The sequence below is a fragment of the Peromyscus eremicus genome, chromosome 8a (assembly GCF_949786415.1).
Source record: "Peromyscus eremicus chromosome 8a, PerEre_H2_v1, whole genome shotgun sequence".
Classification (NCBI taxonomy): Eukaryota; Metazoa; Chordata; class Mammalia; order Rodentia; family Cricetidae; genus Peromyscus; species Peromyscus eremicus.
In genome coordinates this window covers 87,219,986-87,238,055 of record NC_081423.1, presented here as the reverse complement: position 1 = coordinate 87,238,055, position 18,070 = coordinate 87,219,986, and the positions used below count along the sequence as shown (strand labels likewise).

At 38.1% G+C, this 18,070-nt stretch overlaps 1 protein-coding gene across 1 annotated transcript in view; it reads right to left on the bottom strand.

Annotated features, from left to right (window-relative positions):
• The window catches only part of LOC131917107 (uncharacterized), a 159,412-nt gene that overhangs the window by 42,307 nt on the left and 99,035 nt on the right, over positions 1 to 18,070 (bottom strand). Inside the window, exons 66-74 of the mRNA XM_059270741.1 lie at positions 15,903 to 16,004; positions 14,797 to 14,850; positions 14,025 to 14,129; positions 13,503 to 13,556; positions 12,340 to 12,441; positions 10,548 to 10,601; positions 6,544 to 6,648; positions 4,008 to 4,058; positions 3,090 to 3,194 (exon numbers count right to left, since the gene is read on the bottom strand). Of these exons, the coding sequence (XP_059126724.1) occupies positions 3,090 to 3,194; positions 4,008 to 4,058; positions 6,544 to 6,648; positions 10,548 to 10,601; positions 12,340 to 12,441; positions 13,503 to 13,556; positions 14,025 to 14,129; positions 14,797 to 14,850; positions 15,903 to 16,004 (732 nt within the window). The remainder of the gene's footprint in view (positions 1 to 3,089; positions 3,195 to 4,007; positions 4,059 to 6,543; positions 6,649 to 10,547; positions 10,602 to 12,339; positions 12,442 to 13,502; positions 13,557 to 14,024; positions 14,130 to 14,796; positions 14,851 to 15,902; positions 16,005 to 18,070) is intronic.

Sequence of the window (18,070 nt, the reverse complement as noted above, 5' to 3'; positions counted from 1 at the left end):
TCAAGAGAAAAAGCAGAAGTCCAAGCGTAAGAATGAGCCAACACCTGCCTGAGATGGGACCGGCATGCCGAGCATATGGAAATCTGAATGGCAGTTTAAGATAAATAATCTAAAGTAAGCAAAAAAAGTTAACCAGAAACCTTATTAAATAAGGTATACCCAGAGAAGCTATTTACCAATTAAGCATACACACATATAAATGATCACATCCTAAATGTACTTTGCAACTTGATATAGTTTTGTGGTGTTTACAAATAGGAAAGTTTGAGAAAACCTCTTTATTTTTAATAATTTTATGCATGTATACTGTGTATACTGTAGCCAGTTCTACTTATCTTAGTTAAAAATCTTAATTTTAAATTCTTTTTTTTTTTTTTTTTTTTTGAGACAGGGTTTCTCTGTGTAGTTTTGGAGCCTTTCCTGGAACTCACTCTGTAGCCCATGCTGGCCTCGAACTCACAGTGATCCGCCTGCCTCTGCCTCCCGAGTGCTGGGATTAAAGGTGTGTGCCACCACCGCTGGCTTTAAATTCATTTTTAAATGAAATTGAGTAAAGCAAAATTGCCTCTCACCTACAGGGAGAAAAGCTGCACAAAATTTCTAATGAGCACTTTTAGAAGCACTCAGTATTCTAACGAGTCAAGGAAATTTGAGTTAAAGCCATTTGGGGATGGAATGATTGGAAGTCCACATCTGAAGGCAGGGGCTGGGGAAGTTGGCTCTGCAGTGATGTCTTCACAGCATGCAGGTGTGGGCCTGCATTTGCTCCCCTGTGTTACTGCCCCTCCCCCAAACTGATAACACCAAATGCTGATAGTGAGTGAAGACAAATAGAACTCTTAAGCATTGTGGAGGAGGGAGTACAGAATGGCACATCCACTTCTGGAAAACATCTGTCAATTTCTTATAGAACTGAAGACAATGATGCAGTGTTTCCACTCTGAGACATTTACCCGCAGGAAAAGGATGCACACATCCACACTGTCTTATATTGTGTCCTCAGCAGCTTCACTCATGGTAGGAACATATGTGAGGTAATTCTTTCACCCCACATGCTTCTTTTTGACACGCTCCTCACCCAGAAGCTACCTTGAATGGAGTAGGGTCTGGCAACTCCTTTGACAGAAATGTAGTGAAAGCATGCTGTGTGACTTTCTAGGTTAGGTTACATCAAGGATGCAGTTTCTACCTCCCTGTCTGTTAGGATGCTTGAACTGGGATCTCAGTGCGCATACTGTGAGGAAGCTCAAGCTAGTAGATGCAGGGAAACCCCATGGGGTGTCCATGTGGAGAGAAACAGACTGCCCCAATGCTAATCCAATGGCTGCCATCAACTACTGCACATGAGAGACGAGCCAACTTCAGATGTCACATATCAGAAAGAAGCCAAACCTACCAAGTCACACCCCATTCCCACCTACAGAATTTGTAGTCACAAGATATAGTTGCTTTGTGCCACTAATTCTTGGAGTAATTATTGTGCAGTATTAGAAAGAAGACAGACAGGCTTTATAAAGGACACACACAGTGGTTTCACTACATGCCATCCTGGGTAGGCAGAACTAATTTGAGAAAAACAAGAGTACCAGTTGCTTTTGTGTTGGGGTGGGGATGGTTTAGGATAGGCCACAAGGGAAGGTCATGGAGGCGGGTAATGCTCTGTTTTGACAGATGTTAAGGTTACAGATGTGAGCACTCAGCCAAACTCAGCAACCATCTTGGAGAGGTTTGTATTAGTAATCACATTAAAAGTAATAAAAGCTTCAACTGAAAGGCAGAGATCATCAGACTCAATTAAAAACATCCCAACTATATGCTATTCATAAAATGTACCCTTTAAACCTGTGGAAAGGAAAGATAGAGATAGGTTGTGCAAGCAGGACAAACGTATCTAGTAGCATTGGTAACACTGGACAAAGTATTCTTTGAAGCAAGACATATTACTAGAAGTAAAAAACCCCTTCATAATGACACATGGACTGATAGAAATGAAATATGACAATATGATATTCTCAATTCACATGTGTTAAAATCATTTAAACACATACAATGAAAGTACATGCACAGCGTGAAGCATGGGTGGCATGTGCCTGAGATCCACTTAGGAGGGTGAAAAAACTGAATGTACATAAAAAAACACTGCAGTCCACAACATACAGTACTTTTAGTCCATGCCAATGCATTTCAGGCAGCTTTCACTGCTGCTGTGTGGTGTGGCTACACATAAGGTGTGGAGCACCCCTGTGTGCTCACAACCAAGGCTGCCATGAAGCTTCACACTGCACCGTGGATGAGCATTCAGAATACCTCAGATTTGTTATGTGATTGATTTTGAATTAGTCTTTGGCCATCTAGCTTTCAGAAATCTTATACCATTACCATTTTTTGCAACCCCCCCACAGTCATTTACATTACTTCTAATAGATCATGAGCCACAGTTTAGGAAGCTGTAGTTCAAGCTGTCTACCACAGACTTTCCTCCATGAGACCCATGTAAGAGATAGACACATGGGCACTGAGTTAGAAGGCTGCTATGTGGAGCAGGTTTACTTTAGTTACATTAAAAGAACATAAAGATTCAGTGCTTCTCCTTTTAAAAAATAAATACTGAGGCTACCTACTCATGAAGGTGGCCCATGAGGTGGACTGAAATTTGAGTAACACCTATCAAATCTCCAAATCTCCCTACTTTCTCTATATCAGGAAAGATTGAAGCCAGGCCTCCTGGTGCACACCTTTAAATTCCAGCTGAGGAGGTAGAGACAGGTGGATCTGTGTGAGTTCGAGGCCAGTATGGTCTACATAGTGAGACTCTGTCTAAAAAACAAAACAAAACAAAACAAAACAAAACAAAACAAAACAAAAGATAAAGTAGAAATGAGCTCGCATTGGAAGATACGGTGGATGGGGTGGTGTCATTCAAATCTTTCTTTAAAATGTGCTTGAAGCCAGCCAGAGACAGGGTATGTTCCTCCTTCCAACCCAAGTTTTCAGAATGCATTTCCTGATATCAAATAAACACTTATTAGAATAGGCTTTCATGATTAGTTTTTTTTTCCTGAGAGCTCAATAATAGTTAAAACTCTTACCATCAACTTCCAGGTTTTTTATTAGATCTTGAAGCTCCCTTTGATTGAGATTCATTCCCATATTTCCCAAAACCGTGTCCACTCTACTGGCATCAACCTTCGGTCCTGTGGAGAGAGAGACAATCAAAAGTTAGTTTCCCTCAACTGTGGAGAAAACTTATAATCCCTGAGGATTACGTTTGTCATTTTTCAATCCAAACACCAGGGCCCAAGAAGAGCTTCAATACTGGCAGACTCTAACAGAGAATTAGTGTTTGTCACTTTAATCTTTATGGAGAAGACACCCACTAGAGAAAGCTAGATGTGACAAAGCGATGCCTCATCAAGTCACAGAAAGGTGACAATATGCCCAATATTTCTAATTCATTTTGTTTTTCTCTTGTTGTATTTATAACTAACTTCTATTAAGAATGCTGTGTTGCAAGTCCAATTCGGAAGCATTTCAGTTAAAAGTGAGGGAATTCAAGTAAAAATCTTAGTGGTAGTTCGGATGGGTCTGGTTGATGTGCTTATGGCTTGTGATGGTAGGCCCTCCTGCATCTTCCCAGCTCTCTTATTAGTCTATGTCCCTCCACTTTCATGGAGCCTTTGTAACGTTTTTACTTTTGGTACAAATGTCAGATTAGTAGTCTTTGCCACTGACTAAATTTACTCAAGATATGGTAATTCACCCTACTTTTTTTTATTGCTGTGAGACCCCAGTTTTGATATTTTCTTCTTTCATTAAAGTCAGAAAAAAAAAAACTGCATGAGGACACAGACACTCTTTCCCAGTTACATTGAAGGAAATTACTGGGTAAAATATAGGTGGATGTATGAAAAAGCCCAAATGTATCCACACTTTAATCACAAGGAAATGGTATCAATGACAAACATGGTAGTCCCAGATTCATTCACTTGACTTAGTGTCCCTCTTACCTTTAAAGAACTGCATACCGTCCAGCAACCGTCTCAGATAGACTTTTCCATCTGGAGGAAAAAGAACTGTTCAGCTCGCAGAAGAGCAAAGAGGAGCTTTACGTACCAGTAATTTTAGAAACTTTCCTTGTAAATTGTCGAGGACTTTTCTGATTTACCAATAAATAATGAAATTATACAGAATGTATGGACTGTTCTAACTTCACTAACATGCCACAACACATCTTTTCCTTCCTTTTGTGATAGCTTCTTAGTTTCCTATTGTATCACTCTCTACTTTCTCTTTCCTCACGTACTCTTGGTTAATGTTAGATGGTTCAATAGAAAAAATTAATAAAAATACACTGAACTTATATAATGATGATATAATTATTGATTTTCAAACTAAGAAGGCATTAGTACTATATATATATATATATATATATATATATATATATGACATATAGATTAGCATCCCTTATCCAAAGAAGTGCTTTGACATTTTCTGATCTGGGGGTGCTTGAATATACATAATGAAATGCCTTGAGGACAGGGTCCAAATTTAAAAATGAAATTCATGTTTCATAATTAGCTCATATGCCGAGGCTCAAGTAGTTTTATATAACATTTCTGTTGTTTAATGTTTGATTATGATCTATCTTATGAAGTCACATGGTGCTATGGATATCGTTCTGTATAAATAAAACACTGATTGGCCAGTGGCCAGGCAGGAAGTATAGGCGGGACAAGGAGAGAGGAGAATTCTGGGAAGTGGAAGGCTGAGGCAGAGAGACACTGCCAGCCGCTGCCATGACAAGCAGCGTGTGAAGATGCCGGTAAGCCACGAGCCACACGGCAAGGTATAGATTTATAGAAATGGATTAATTTAAGCTATAAGAACAGTTAGCAAGAAGCCTGCCATGGCCATACAGTTTGTAAGCAATATAATTTATTTGGTTGGGTCTGAGAGGCTGTGGGACTGGTAGGTGAGAGAGATTTGTCCTGACTGTGGGCCAGGCAGGAAAACTTTAGTTACAAATGGCGCCCAACATGTTGGCAAGAGTTTCCACCTAAAACCTGAGAAAAAAAAATTCTAAAACAGAGCCAAAACAGTTCCTAGTTGCTCTCTCAAGTTAGCGGCAGCCGGTGTGTTTGAGCTACTATGGCGGGTTCCTGGTGTGCATGTTCGATCTACAGTATGGCGGGAATGAGGCCTTTGCAAGTGGCACATTAAGCTGCATGGTGGATTTAGCCTTTGCTAATACAAAACAAAAAAAGAGGTTTCTGGGATACATGCTGCTTTGATAGAAGCATAGACCCATTATTTCTGAGAGTTGATGGCTCCCAGAGCTGGTGGAAAATGTACCACCGCCATGTTGGGAAGCTAAAGTGGGCAGAGCCAGCAGCCATAGCACCATTTCAGTCTTAGAATGCTGCAGTTTAAAGCAATAGGCTCAAGGTAATATAAAAAATAAGCCACGCAAAGATGGCTACCACACAGAGAATCTGGATTATGTTCTCTTTGATATTTGTAACTGAAGAAAAACATTTGATTGTAAAAGCTGTTGAGTTATGCCAAAGTGTATATTTTAAAGGTACCTTGACTTCAAAATTTGGATGTAAAGATATGTTGCTTTGGAAAGGAGGCTCTGCTTTTGTTTCCACAGAAAGCCAGATGCTATGGATTTGTTCCAGATTAAGATACATCAGGTTTGACCAGCCAAGACCCCCTGAAAGGTCTCTGATGACACCATGGCCCAGATGATCCAACATCCAGAATGGTTTGAAGGCAACTGGCTCAGATGATACAGCCTCATGGACTACTCCATAATCTTAAAATTTTCTTTGTGTCTCCATAAGATACAGTGCCCCCCTCCAGCAGGAAGTAGTAAGAGAAGCTATGCCCAAATTCCCAAATTACATATAATTTTACTATGTTAAGGTTAAAACCTTCCTTTTTGAAAAAAAAAGAAAAAGGGAAGTGCTGTGGATATTGTTCTGTATAAATAAAACACTGATTGGCCAGTGGCCAGGCAGGAAGTATAGGCGGGACAAGGAGAGAGGAGAATTCTGGGATGTGGAAGGCTGAGGCAGAGAGACACTGCCAGCCGCCGCCATGACAAGCAGCGTGTGAAGATGCCGGTAAGCCACGAGCCACATGGCAAGGTATAGATTTATAGAAATGGATTAATTTAAGCTATAAGAACAGTTAGCAAGAAGCCTGCCACGGCCATACAGTTTGTAAGCAATATAATTTACTTGATTGGGTCTGAGAGGCTGTGGGACTGGTAGGTGAGAGAGATTTGTCCTAATTGTGGGCCAGGCAGGAAAACTCTAGCTACAACATGGAATTTTCCACTTGTGATATCATTGTTCCTCAGTTTTATATACTGAGTGTTGGATATGTGGACAGGGCTGTGAGAAGATCACTTAAGATGATATAGCGTAAGTCACTTAGTACTATCTGGCAAGCAAGCAGACAGAGACAATTCTAGAGGTTTCCACACTTTAACATTAAGTCTCTCTTGGGAGTTATATTCTGATGGGAAGTACTTACCATCAACTGGTACGTTGTTCACTATTTTGGATAGCTGTGAGTCTGTCAGTTCTATTCCCATGTCTTGAAGAACTTTCGCCGCATCATGGACATCAACTTCCTTTCCTACAGATAAAAATGGCAACACATGACATTTCACAGAACCATTTAATTATTACAGAATGACAATGACATCTTCCACTCAATTCATAATAGAGTTAGGTTAGTTTTATCTGGGCATGGCTATCTCTGGCAGAAAATGGAAATGTTGGCTTCAACTCTGGTACAAAGACAAGAATAACAAAATATGTTGTAATAGATCATCATAATTTCTGCTTGTGAGAGATTACTAGTAGGTAATAAGACTTTATCTTTTTTATTATAGTAACAAGTATTTACTAAATGCCTTTGAATAATTTATAAAAACTCCCCACAAGATTATAGTTTGCTAAAAGCACAGAACTACATAGCATTGCCAAAATATTGGTAAACCAAAGTTAAGGTCTAGGAAATTGGACCAAAGCCATTTTATGTAAGGACAGAATGACAGAATGATCTGAATACACCTGACACTCTTACAGATGGATGCATGGAATATCCAAACTTATGGGCTGCAACAAATGGAGTCCTGAGGGAAATTTATAGCAACAAATGTCTATATTAAAAAAGAAGAAAGATGTCAAATAAACAACCTACAGTTATACCTCCAGGAACTAGAAAAAGAAGAAAACAAACCTCAAACTTAGCAGAAGGAAATAAATAAATATCAAAGCAGAGCAAATATATCACAAAGAAGAAAAACAATATGAAATTCCATAAAATTAATATTAGAGGGAATGAGGGAAGGTGATGCCTTAAGATATTCCCTCATCCTATTTTTTCACGAGTCCAACAAAATATCAGGTGTGAATCTGGAGGCGGGGCGAGTGGCATGGAAAGGCACGGTGTACAAGAATGAACAGTGGACAGGTGCAATCCAGAAATAATGAACTTTAGACTTGTAAAAGAAACAATGGTTATTGTGGAAGGGAAGACAGTCACAAGCCTAAAGTAAGAATTAACAAAGAATCAGGCGTGTTCTGCTCTGCTAATCAGCAAATCTTTAAGAGAAATGGAAGAACAAAGAGTAACATCAATCCACCATGGCAGAATACTCAACAGAGCTCAGGGTTAATAGAAGCCCCTCAGCAGAAACCCTATAGAAGTGCTTGGAACTCTTCAATTAGAAGATGCAAACTGAGCTGGTGCTGGTGGTGCATGCCTCTAATCTCAGCACTCGGGAGGCAGAGGCAGGTGGATATCTGAATTCGAGACCAGCCTGGTCTATAGAGTGAGTTCCAGGACAGCCAGGGCTACACGAAGAAACCCTGTCTCGAAAACAAAACAAAAACAAAACAAAAGTTGCAAACTGTCTAAATGGCCAACAGTATAAAAGCTGTTATCGTCTGGAAGAAACACACTTTTCTAGCCAGAAAGATACAGGCTGAAAATGTATAAAACATTGGAATCTAAAGGTAATACTCATATCTGACAAAGAATTCAAGCCAAAATTAGAAAAAAATAAGTTCACTCTATTCTAATAACCCATCAAGAAGATATAATGATTGCAAATACATTTTAAATTTCATAAAGGAAATAATACTGGACATAAAGGGACCAACAGGTCAATATACAATAATATTGGAGGACTTCAATACCTCATTATCACCAATAAGAAGATCATTCAGACTAACATCTATCACCAAACTGGTAGACAGAATGAACAAATAAATATCAAGGCAGATACTAATGAAATAGATACTTAAAAAATAATACACAGGCCGGTGAAACAAATAGTTGGTTCTTTGAAAAGGTAAATAGGATTTAAAAACTCTTAATCAAATTGACTAAGACACACAAAGAGAAAGCCCACATCAATAAAATTAGGGATGAAAATGTGTATATAACAAAACCACTATAGGCATCTTGGTGATCATCGGGGAATATTGAGAAAAATTTCAGTGCAATAAGTGGTAAAACTTACAAGAATAGGCGAAGTCTCTGGATGCATATGACATACCAAAGTTGAACTAAGGATATAAACAACCTAAGTAGACCAGGAAGGAGCAAGCAACAAGACTGAAGCAGTAATAGAGTGTTTTCATAAGGCAACTCCAAGGCCAAACTGATTATTTCATGAATTCTATCAGATCTTGAAAGAAGGACCAACATCAGGGCTCCTTAAACTATCCTAGAAAATAAAAATAAAATAAGAACTATCCTAGAAAATAATGAAGGAACAAACATTTCTAAACTCATACCATGAATTCAATTATACCCTGAAACTTGTACCAGACAGGAGTATAATAATGGCAATATCAGAAAGAAAGTTATACACCAATTTCCTGGATGGACAAAAACACAAAATCCTCTACACAATACTTGCAATAACACAGTAAAAATGATTATACACTCCGGCCGCCAGAAATCTAGGCCACAAAGACTAGAAGATCAAAAGGGAAAGAGAAACCAAGGAACAAAAAATACCGGTTCAACAAAGACAAACTCAGAAATCAGGACCTAGACCTATGAGCATCCCAAACCTAGATGCCTAAACATCAGTATAAGAACAAAATCAACATCAGCCAGGGCAATATGGCACCACCACAGCCCAGCTATCATAGGACAGCAAGACCTGAATATTCCAATGCAACTGAGGTACAAGAAAATGACTTTTAAAACAACTTTATGAAGATGATAGAGGTCCTTAAAGAGGAAGTGAAAAACTCCCTTAAAGAAATCGAGGAAAAGACACCAAAAAATTGGAGCAAGTCAATAAATACCTTAAAGAATGCCAAGAAAGCCAAGAGAAAACAAACAAAATAGTCGAAGGAACACAATCCAAGACCTGAAAATTGAAATAGAAGCAATAAAAAACAAAAACAAAAACCAAACTGAGGGAATTCTGGAAATGGAAAATTTGGGGTAAGTGAACAGGAACTATAGATGCAAATATCACCAACAGAAGACAAGAGATGGAAAAGAGAACTTCAGGCACTGAATATACGATAAAGGAAATAGATTCATTGGTAAAAGAAAATGTTAAACCTAAAGAACTCCTAACACAAAACATCCAGGTAATTTGGGACACCATGAAAAGACCAAACCTAAGAATGATAGGAATAGAAGGAGAAGAATCTCAACTTAAAAACCCAGAAAATACATTTAACAAAATAATAGAAGAAAAATTCCTCCTTTAGGTTAGCTTGCCTCCTGAGTGGCTCAGGGAGCATCTCAGAAAAGAGTCAGAGAGTGGAAAGACTGCAAGAGCCAGAAGTTGAGGAGGACTTGGGCAAAACAGTGTCCTCTGGACATGACAGGACAGCCATACTCCTGAACCCACAGCTGCTGTAGTTACCTACACAAGATGAAGCCAATCAACATTCCAGTATGGGGGTTTATGAGTCCCCACTCCTAGCTGAGGAGCTCTAACAGCTTACGGCTGCTGGAGAATGGAGAGTCAGTTTCTTTGAGGGTGAGGTCCTGGTAGATCATCCACCCTCAGGTGCATAGCCCAACTCCCATGAGTATAGAGGCAGCACAAACGGACTCACGGGACATCAAGTTGGAAAGAGTTAGTGGGAGGAGTGGTAGGTGAATATGATCAAAATACACTGTACACACATATGAAATTCCAAAAGAATTAAAAATATGTAAACTTGAAAAATAGAAATAATTGAAAAAAACTCTGACCTTTTTTGGCCTGATATATTGTCAACTTTTCTTGTATTTAAATGTCTTTACTTTGACTTGAGCAGCCTTTAAAATATAAATCATTCTCTCATTGAAGCATACTTTTTAATCTCGGATTTTAAAAGGCCCAAGTCCTCTTTTGAAAACATTAAATCTTAAAATCTTATGTAAATTTATTTTACATAAGATTGAGTATATTTTTATTACTTGGTGTTCTCTCAAAAATGTCTAATTCAAGGAAAATAAAATCAATTTACTACAAAACATTACATATGTGCTAACTTTCTCCTTACCTGTAATACACTGTACTTTATCCATCAGTTTCCCCAGGTCAATTTTCTTATGCCCTACTAAGTTAAGCAGAGGGGAGTAATAACATAGACTCAGAAAAAGCTATATAGCTCAAGAGATCCTTTATATTTAAGATTACTAAATAACCCCATAAAATAAATCTAACTAAAATGAAGACTGACATTTAATAGTAAATAATGAATAAAGATATTCCAAAAATGTTTAAACAAAAGGCAAGTTGTAAAATAAGTTTATTTTCTTATATTTAAGAAAATTCAAGTTATAATTCTAGCTACTCCATAATCTTTAGTACAAAAGTTAACAAATATTGACTTTTGGAAGTGTTGGCTTGTGATTTTCTGGCAAAATTCTATTATTTCGCACTACAGCATCTTTTGGAATTTTGGAACAAAAAATATAAAAAGTTATATTTTTCTTCTTCAATTATTATTAAAAGTATGTTATGTACATATTTTAAGTGGCTTTGCATGGGATTAAGCAGTCCTCCCACTTTTCTTCTCAAAGTCATGATTTTCTCAGCATTTGCAAAGACTGTTAGTTATCGTGTCCTGTCAAGTGCTGACAGAAGTGTAGAGACGGATGTGAAGCAGCAAGGCAGCAGTTAATGCCACGTGTCTTCCTCCGCCACTCTTGACCTTCCTGGACACAGAAGCAAGGTCACTGTGGCTGGCCCTTCTGTGGTGGTGTGGATCTGAGCTCAGGCCTGCGTGCTTGCACAGCCAGTGCTTTTACTCCCTGAGCCAGTTCTGTAGTCCCTGGGTCATTTTTTAATTTTAAAGATTTATTTATTTTATGTTATATGGGTGAGTGCTTTGCCAGCATGTATGTACACATACCACATACATGCCTGGAGCCTGTTGGGTCCCCTAGGACTGGACTTAGGGATGATTTTTAGCAGCCATGTGGGTGTTTGGAACTAAACCTGGGACCTCCTTGAGAGCGGGTGTCTGGACCACTGAGCTACCTATTCAACCCCTCATTTTTGTCTTCTGAGAAAGGGTCTAGATGACACAGCCAAGCCTGACCTCAAACTCACAAGTCTCCTGCCTCAAGTTCCCAGGTTCTGGGATTATAGATGTGCATCATTACACCCAATCAGTGTAGATCCTGAAAGTCAGTAGTGTAATATTGCTTTACAACATTTGTTACAGTGACAATATTTAAAAAAAAAAAAAAAGGAATTGAAAGGAAGAGAGGGTGGATGGAAGGGAGGAAAATTTCAAAATCCATGAATAGAAGAATGAAGAATGCTTGAAGAAACTGGACACACTGGATTAATGTCAGTGAGATATGGATCAGAGAGAAAAATCAGGCTGCAGATCCCGTGTTTGTAAAACCAAACAATAACTCTCACTTCATCACTAGCAGAAAACCCTTACTCTGGAGTGCACGGAGAAAAAGTGAAAGGATTTTCAATTTTAAAGTATTATATTTTTTATTTATTTTGTGTGAGTGTGTGGGTGGGTGGTGTGCATGTACCATGGTGCACATGTGGAGTAGGATTTGTTCTTGCCTTCTACTATGTGGCTCCCATAGGCTTCTTACATCATCAGGCTTACCGACAAGGGCCCCTACCTGCTGAGCCATCATGCCTGCTCAGACTATCGGTTTTAAAGGAACAAAAAGATGAGGTCTCTCATTTGTTTCATTAAAAGTTCTTCTGAAAGCTATTAGAATCTCTCTTGGGCTAAAAGTAGGTTAAACCTTAAAGCACTCATAGCTAATGCTGCAAACTCAACTTCTATTTAAAATCAGACTTCTTGGACCACTCACCACCACTCAGACCAGCCTTTGTCTGCTCAAGTTCCTTTTCTGTGAGCTTGATGTTCAGGGCGTCTAAAGCAGCATCCAGATTATTGATGTCAACCTGCCCTCCTATTGAACACGGAAGAAAATGGGAAAAGTGGAATGGTTCTAAAGCACTGAGATTTGAAGGTATTCTAAAGTGCACATATGTTATTATATTTAACAGGTCTTACCACCTACTATGTGCTGGAAAGGAGAATCTTCCACAGTCTAGTATAACTGCTAATATTTTAAAACAAAAGAACAAAACCGTAATAGATTTTCATCCAGTTCTCTAAAAGGTTAAGGGCAGGGTTAAAATACCAACTTATTTCCTCAAAATTTAAAAGTATCTACACTTGAGAATGTGAGCTGGGGCAGAGGTAACATAAGAAACACAAATCAATAATCTCTACAAAGAGGTTTCATTTGTTTCCTAAATGGTTTCAGATTATTCTCCTGGTTATTTTCCCCCCTCCTTCCTTGCTGTTGTCTTCCTCCTCTTTCTCTTCTTCTAAAACACCCACTCACAGTCCGAAAGGTATTAATTAATTAATGTGGAGGTTAGAGGACAACTTGTGTGAGCCAGTTCTCTCTTGCCATCATGTGTTTCTGGGGCATCGAACTCAAGTCGTGAGGCTTGGCAGCAGGCACCTCTACCCACCACTGAGCCATCTTGCTGGCCCTTTTCCGTCTTATATTTCTTTTCTGTTTGCCTCCCTTTCTCCTTCTCTCTCAACTTTCCAGCTTCTTTTGTTCTGAGACAGAGTATCGCAGTGTAGTCTGGACAGCGTGTGATTCAATATATAATTCAGGCTGACCTTAAACTCACAGGGAATCTCCTGCTTCAGCCTCCGGAGTGCTGGGATTAGAGGTGTATGCCACACAACTGCTTTCTATATGCATTTCTATTCATATACATATGAATATATAATATATTCAGTTTATATATATATTTATATATAGCTAATATATATTAATATATTTCAGTTAAGTTTGTAAAATACAAGACAGCGGAAAACTTCCTTGTATAATAGATTATTACCAAGAAAAATAAATATTCTTCAAGAAGCAACATACATCTTTGCATTGAAGTATGCAAATTCAATAGCTGAGGGTAGTTCAAACACCTTCTCACGGTTGCTACTCACGTTTATGACTCTTCACTTCTTTCATCAATCTGTTTTGAAACACCTTTCCATGATCTGTAAACAGAGGCAGAATTCAGATCTCTAGACACTGACATGGAGAGTCATCAAAACATTACACATTATATGGTTGTAGCAGGATGCATTTTAGTGAGTTGATATCAAAGTTGGTCTTTCAAAGTCACACAACATTGACATTTAAATGCAAATTTTTTTCATTGTCATAAACTTATCCATTCTTTGGTTTTATAGTCATTTATGAGTTTAATTCTTCCATGCTGTATCACAGTAAAATATATACAACACATTTTCTTTTTATCCTGTAGCTGTTCTAGTCCTCAAATGACAATATGCTGATGACTCTCAAATGGTGTCTGAGGAGGTAATAACAGTTTACTTTCAAGTTCAAAGTGCCTTTGCATTAACTTACAGATATTTTGTAAGACTGAGAACTCAAAAGCCCTCTAAGCCAAGTTACCTGGAAAGGTATCTACCACGTGGCATGAGACAGGTGGCGTGACTTACCATCAGTGGGCAATGTTTTCAGGACTTGATTTAATTCCTTGTCAGAAAGCTCAATCCCCACATTTTTTAGTACATTTTGGAGGTTACGAGAGTCAACTTTTTCACCTTAAAAAGATGGATATTCATAAAATATTAGGGAATAACTGAATTATTTTGAATCATCTACAAATGTGCTTCTGTTACTACTCTTCCTAATGCAAGAACAAAGAGGAAAAAGATGTAAAATCTCCTAGTAGAAATAGTTTGTTGTAAGTTTAAAACAGAGTTTATCACTTAATATTTGTAGATCCTAGTGTATATTTCTAGTGATGGAACTAGTAGCAGGTAGTACAGAATGGCTATATAATTATTGGCTATTTAGGATAATAATAGCTGGCATAATAAAAATATATAATTAAAATATTACATATATTTTCTATTTTGTCAAAACCTTATGCTGCTCATGAGACATTATTTATATCTTTTTAAATGCTTTATTCTCTTATTGTAACTATCTAGTTCTGATGTTGGTAAATAATGACACCATTTTATTGGAAAAAAGTAGCAAAGAAAGTAAGACATTATCAAAAAACAGACAATATTGTTTTACTTATAAAATAACAAGTAAATAAATAAAGTAAATAAATCTGTGGGCCAGGGATGTAAATATTTTATCAAGAGGAATACTGAAAATACATGAATCTATAAGCTATTACTACATTTCAGAGAATACTATTAAAAGATTAAACATAAATCATAATTTGTTTAAAAATCATTTATGACAAATTCTTACCAGTAAAAGCTTTTGCTTCATCTTTCAAAATTTTCAGAGGCACTTTCTTATCAGCTATAACACAAAAACATAACTTGAAGCTCAAAATATGATACAAAATAAATAACTTATGAACACTCTCCATTCTCCTAAGATAATAATAACCTAAAGCTATGGCCCACCCTATGAATTACAGAGGTGTTCTTGTTAAGCACTTTAAGTAGTCACTCAAATGTTTACTCATAATATATAAAAAGAATGAAATACAGAAAAATTTGAATTGAAAATAATCTTGTTTCAAAAATGTGTATGAAAGAGAAAAAACTCATATTTGATAATGAAAAGATAGGATTCAAAAGTGTCTATTTCCTAGAGGCCAGCTTTCCTGTTCCCAAATTTAGAAGACTTTCCCTGACCATGTCACTAATGCCCAGGACTTACCTTCTCAAGGGCTTTGTTACTGGCATGTCTTACCCAGCATTACTATTTTTCCCTAGAAAAAGTTCATTTATTTGTTCTGAAGCTAAACGTCTATAAAACCAAAAGTTCATAAGTCAATGGGTTTGGACATGGTGGCACATGGCTGTGTTCTCTGCACTCAGGCAGTGGGGCAGGGGATCAAGAGTTCTTGGGAAGTCTTGGTTGCATAGTATCCTGGTTAGCTTTTGTCTACTTGAAACAAGCTAGAGTTTCTGGGAAGAGCAACCTCGATTGAGAAAATGTCTCCATCAGATTGCTTGTAGGCAAGTCTGTGGGGCATTTTCTTTCTTAATGATTGATGTGGGAGGGCTTAGCCTACTGGGGATGGTAACATCCCTCGCCAAGTCATCCGGGGTTCTATAAGAAAGCAGGCAGAGTAGACCATGAGAAGCAAGGCAGTGGGTAGTGTTCCTCCATGGCCTTTGCTTCTATGGTTCCTGTCTTGAGTTTCTGCCCCGACTTCCCTTTGTAATGAAGAAATAAACCCTTTCTTCCCCAAATTGCTTTTGGTCATAGTGTTTTTATCACAGCAGAAGAAACCTAACTAAGACACATAGCAAATCCCAGGCTTTTCTGAGTTAGACAGTAAGATTATGTCTCCAAAATCAGAAATCATAAATAGAGTCAATGGCATTGGACACACTCACCACTGACGGGCAGGTTTTTGGTCAGATCTTCAAGTTCTTTGCTGGACAGCTTGATTCCCATGTTGCCTAGAGCATTTTCCAGATTTTTTATGTTGACATTCTCTGCTCAGAAAAAGACAGAACCATGGGAAGAAAACCATTAACACAAAAATTGTGAGTTCCAAGGGGATTTGTTTTTTGAGACACACTCCCTTTGAAAATCTGAGGGAAGCTATGGATCTGATCGTACATCTCCACAGACTTCATGTGTTTATAAACTGCATTAAGATCTTAGAGGACAGGCTTGAAGCTCAACAATAGGTCTCACAAATGCTCACAAAATCCATTTCAAAACATCTATTTCACACTGAAAAAGTGTTCTGAATCATGATTTTGCTTTTCACATAAAAGCAACAATTCAGTGAACAAAATATATAAGGAATGCAGTATTATATAGGGTATAAAATAAATTGGGATCTAAGATATTCTATTTTATGCCATTCATCACGTATTTCATATTTATTTTATTCTGATATTATATGACACGTAGCAAAAGTATTCCACACTTGGCTTTTTATAACACAACAATATATCATGGAACTCATATAATGATATAAATATTAACAAACCCAACTTCCCATTGGACTGTCTGGAAACTCTTAAGAATTGCCTCAATTGGAGGTCACAGAAAAGCCATAATGATCCAGTAGGGCAGCAAAAGAGGACAAGCTTTTAATAATTTGCTTTAAAAATTTGCTCAACTTACACTCAAATTAGAAGAAAATTTTAGATTAAATTGGAAAAGAATCTATGTACAAGTTGTCATGTCATCAGCATGAAATAGTTACTACTTTCTTTTCCTGTTCCAATTTCTCGCTTCCTTCTTTATTTTATTACATAGTGATTGTACTTCTTTCATCCCATGGCTCCTCACTAATCCATAGGATTCTCATGTGGATAAAGATCAGACAGCCATTTATTAGTCTGTAATCCCTGTGCTTTGTACAGACTTCCTAGTTATCACTTTGAGCAAGCCAGTTTGAGTGTGGTTTTGCTTGTAAAACTTAGCACCTGTAGCCTGTTATTGGATATGCCCAATAACAACCCTTGTGGGACTCCTTTGCCTACATGCATTTATAACTTTCAGAGCTTTGAGGAAATTGTAATTGTAAATGTAGCATTGGAAGGCTGATGCTTAGCAACTTGGTGTAGTAAAGCTCGAAAGCCTCAATGGCAACCTCTAAAGGGGTCCACATTTCCTGTTTGCTAAGGAAACCAAGCTGAAGCCTCCTAGGATCAAGATAAGACAAGAACAATAAGAAAACTTCATAGATAGCAGAGTCTGTGGTCCCAAGTCCCCTCACCAAAGTCGTGGCTCTGATAGGAAGTGGGATCCTCACACTAGAGGAAGGAACCGTTCAATCTTGCTATCTCGGTCAACACAATATAGTGAGCCCATCATGTCTCTTTCCAGTCTTATGTAACAGACTCCTTAACATTTTTGTTCTGTCTCCATATATCTCTAAGTATTTCTGTAATTTCTAAGTAATTTAACATGGAACATTGTTTTCCCAGTTTCTAGGAGCCATCCTAGCAGTACATTTGACCACACACTACACATTCAAGTCTGAGTTACAGGAGCATGTCCTTGTAACTAAGTAACTAACTCCCTTCCATGCCACACAGCACTTTGCTACAGCACTCTCAAGATCCTGTCCTGTGCCTGTCCCAGTTCAGGGCAGTGCATACCGGCCAGGCCTTGTAGTTCTCCCAGGAATAGTGGCTTCCCTCCTTAGCAGAGGTAGCACTCTCTACGGGTTGAAGCTCACACTGATTGCATGTCTAGCAGCTAGAAAGGAAAGAGTCTTCTAAGGCAGTCTGCCCCAAATGAGGCTTCTGCATGGTCTACAGGAAAGGAGCAAAGTGTCTATCCTCTAATTAGGAGGAACCATCTGCTTTCATAAACCAGAAGGGCTAGGGAACTAAAGTCTTATTTTATTTTTGAGGCAGGGTCCTGTTGTGTAGTCCAAGTTGGTATCAAACTTACAATCCCCCTGCTTCTGCCTCCCTGAGTACTGAGATGACAAGAATGTGTGTCATGGACTATTAGTTTAAGATGTGTTATATTTGGTTATGCTGTGGAATATTTGTTTAATGATGCAAAGATGTATTGCATTCTTTTATGTTGC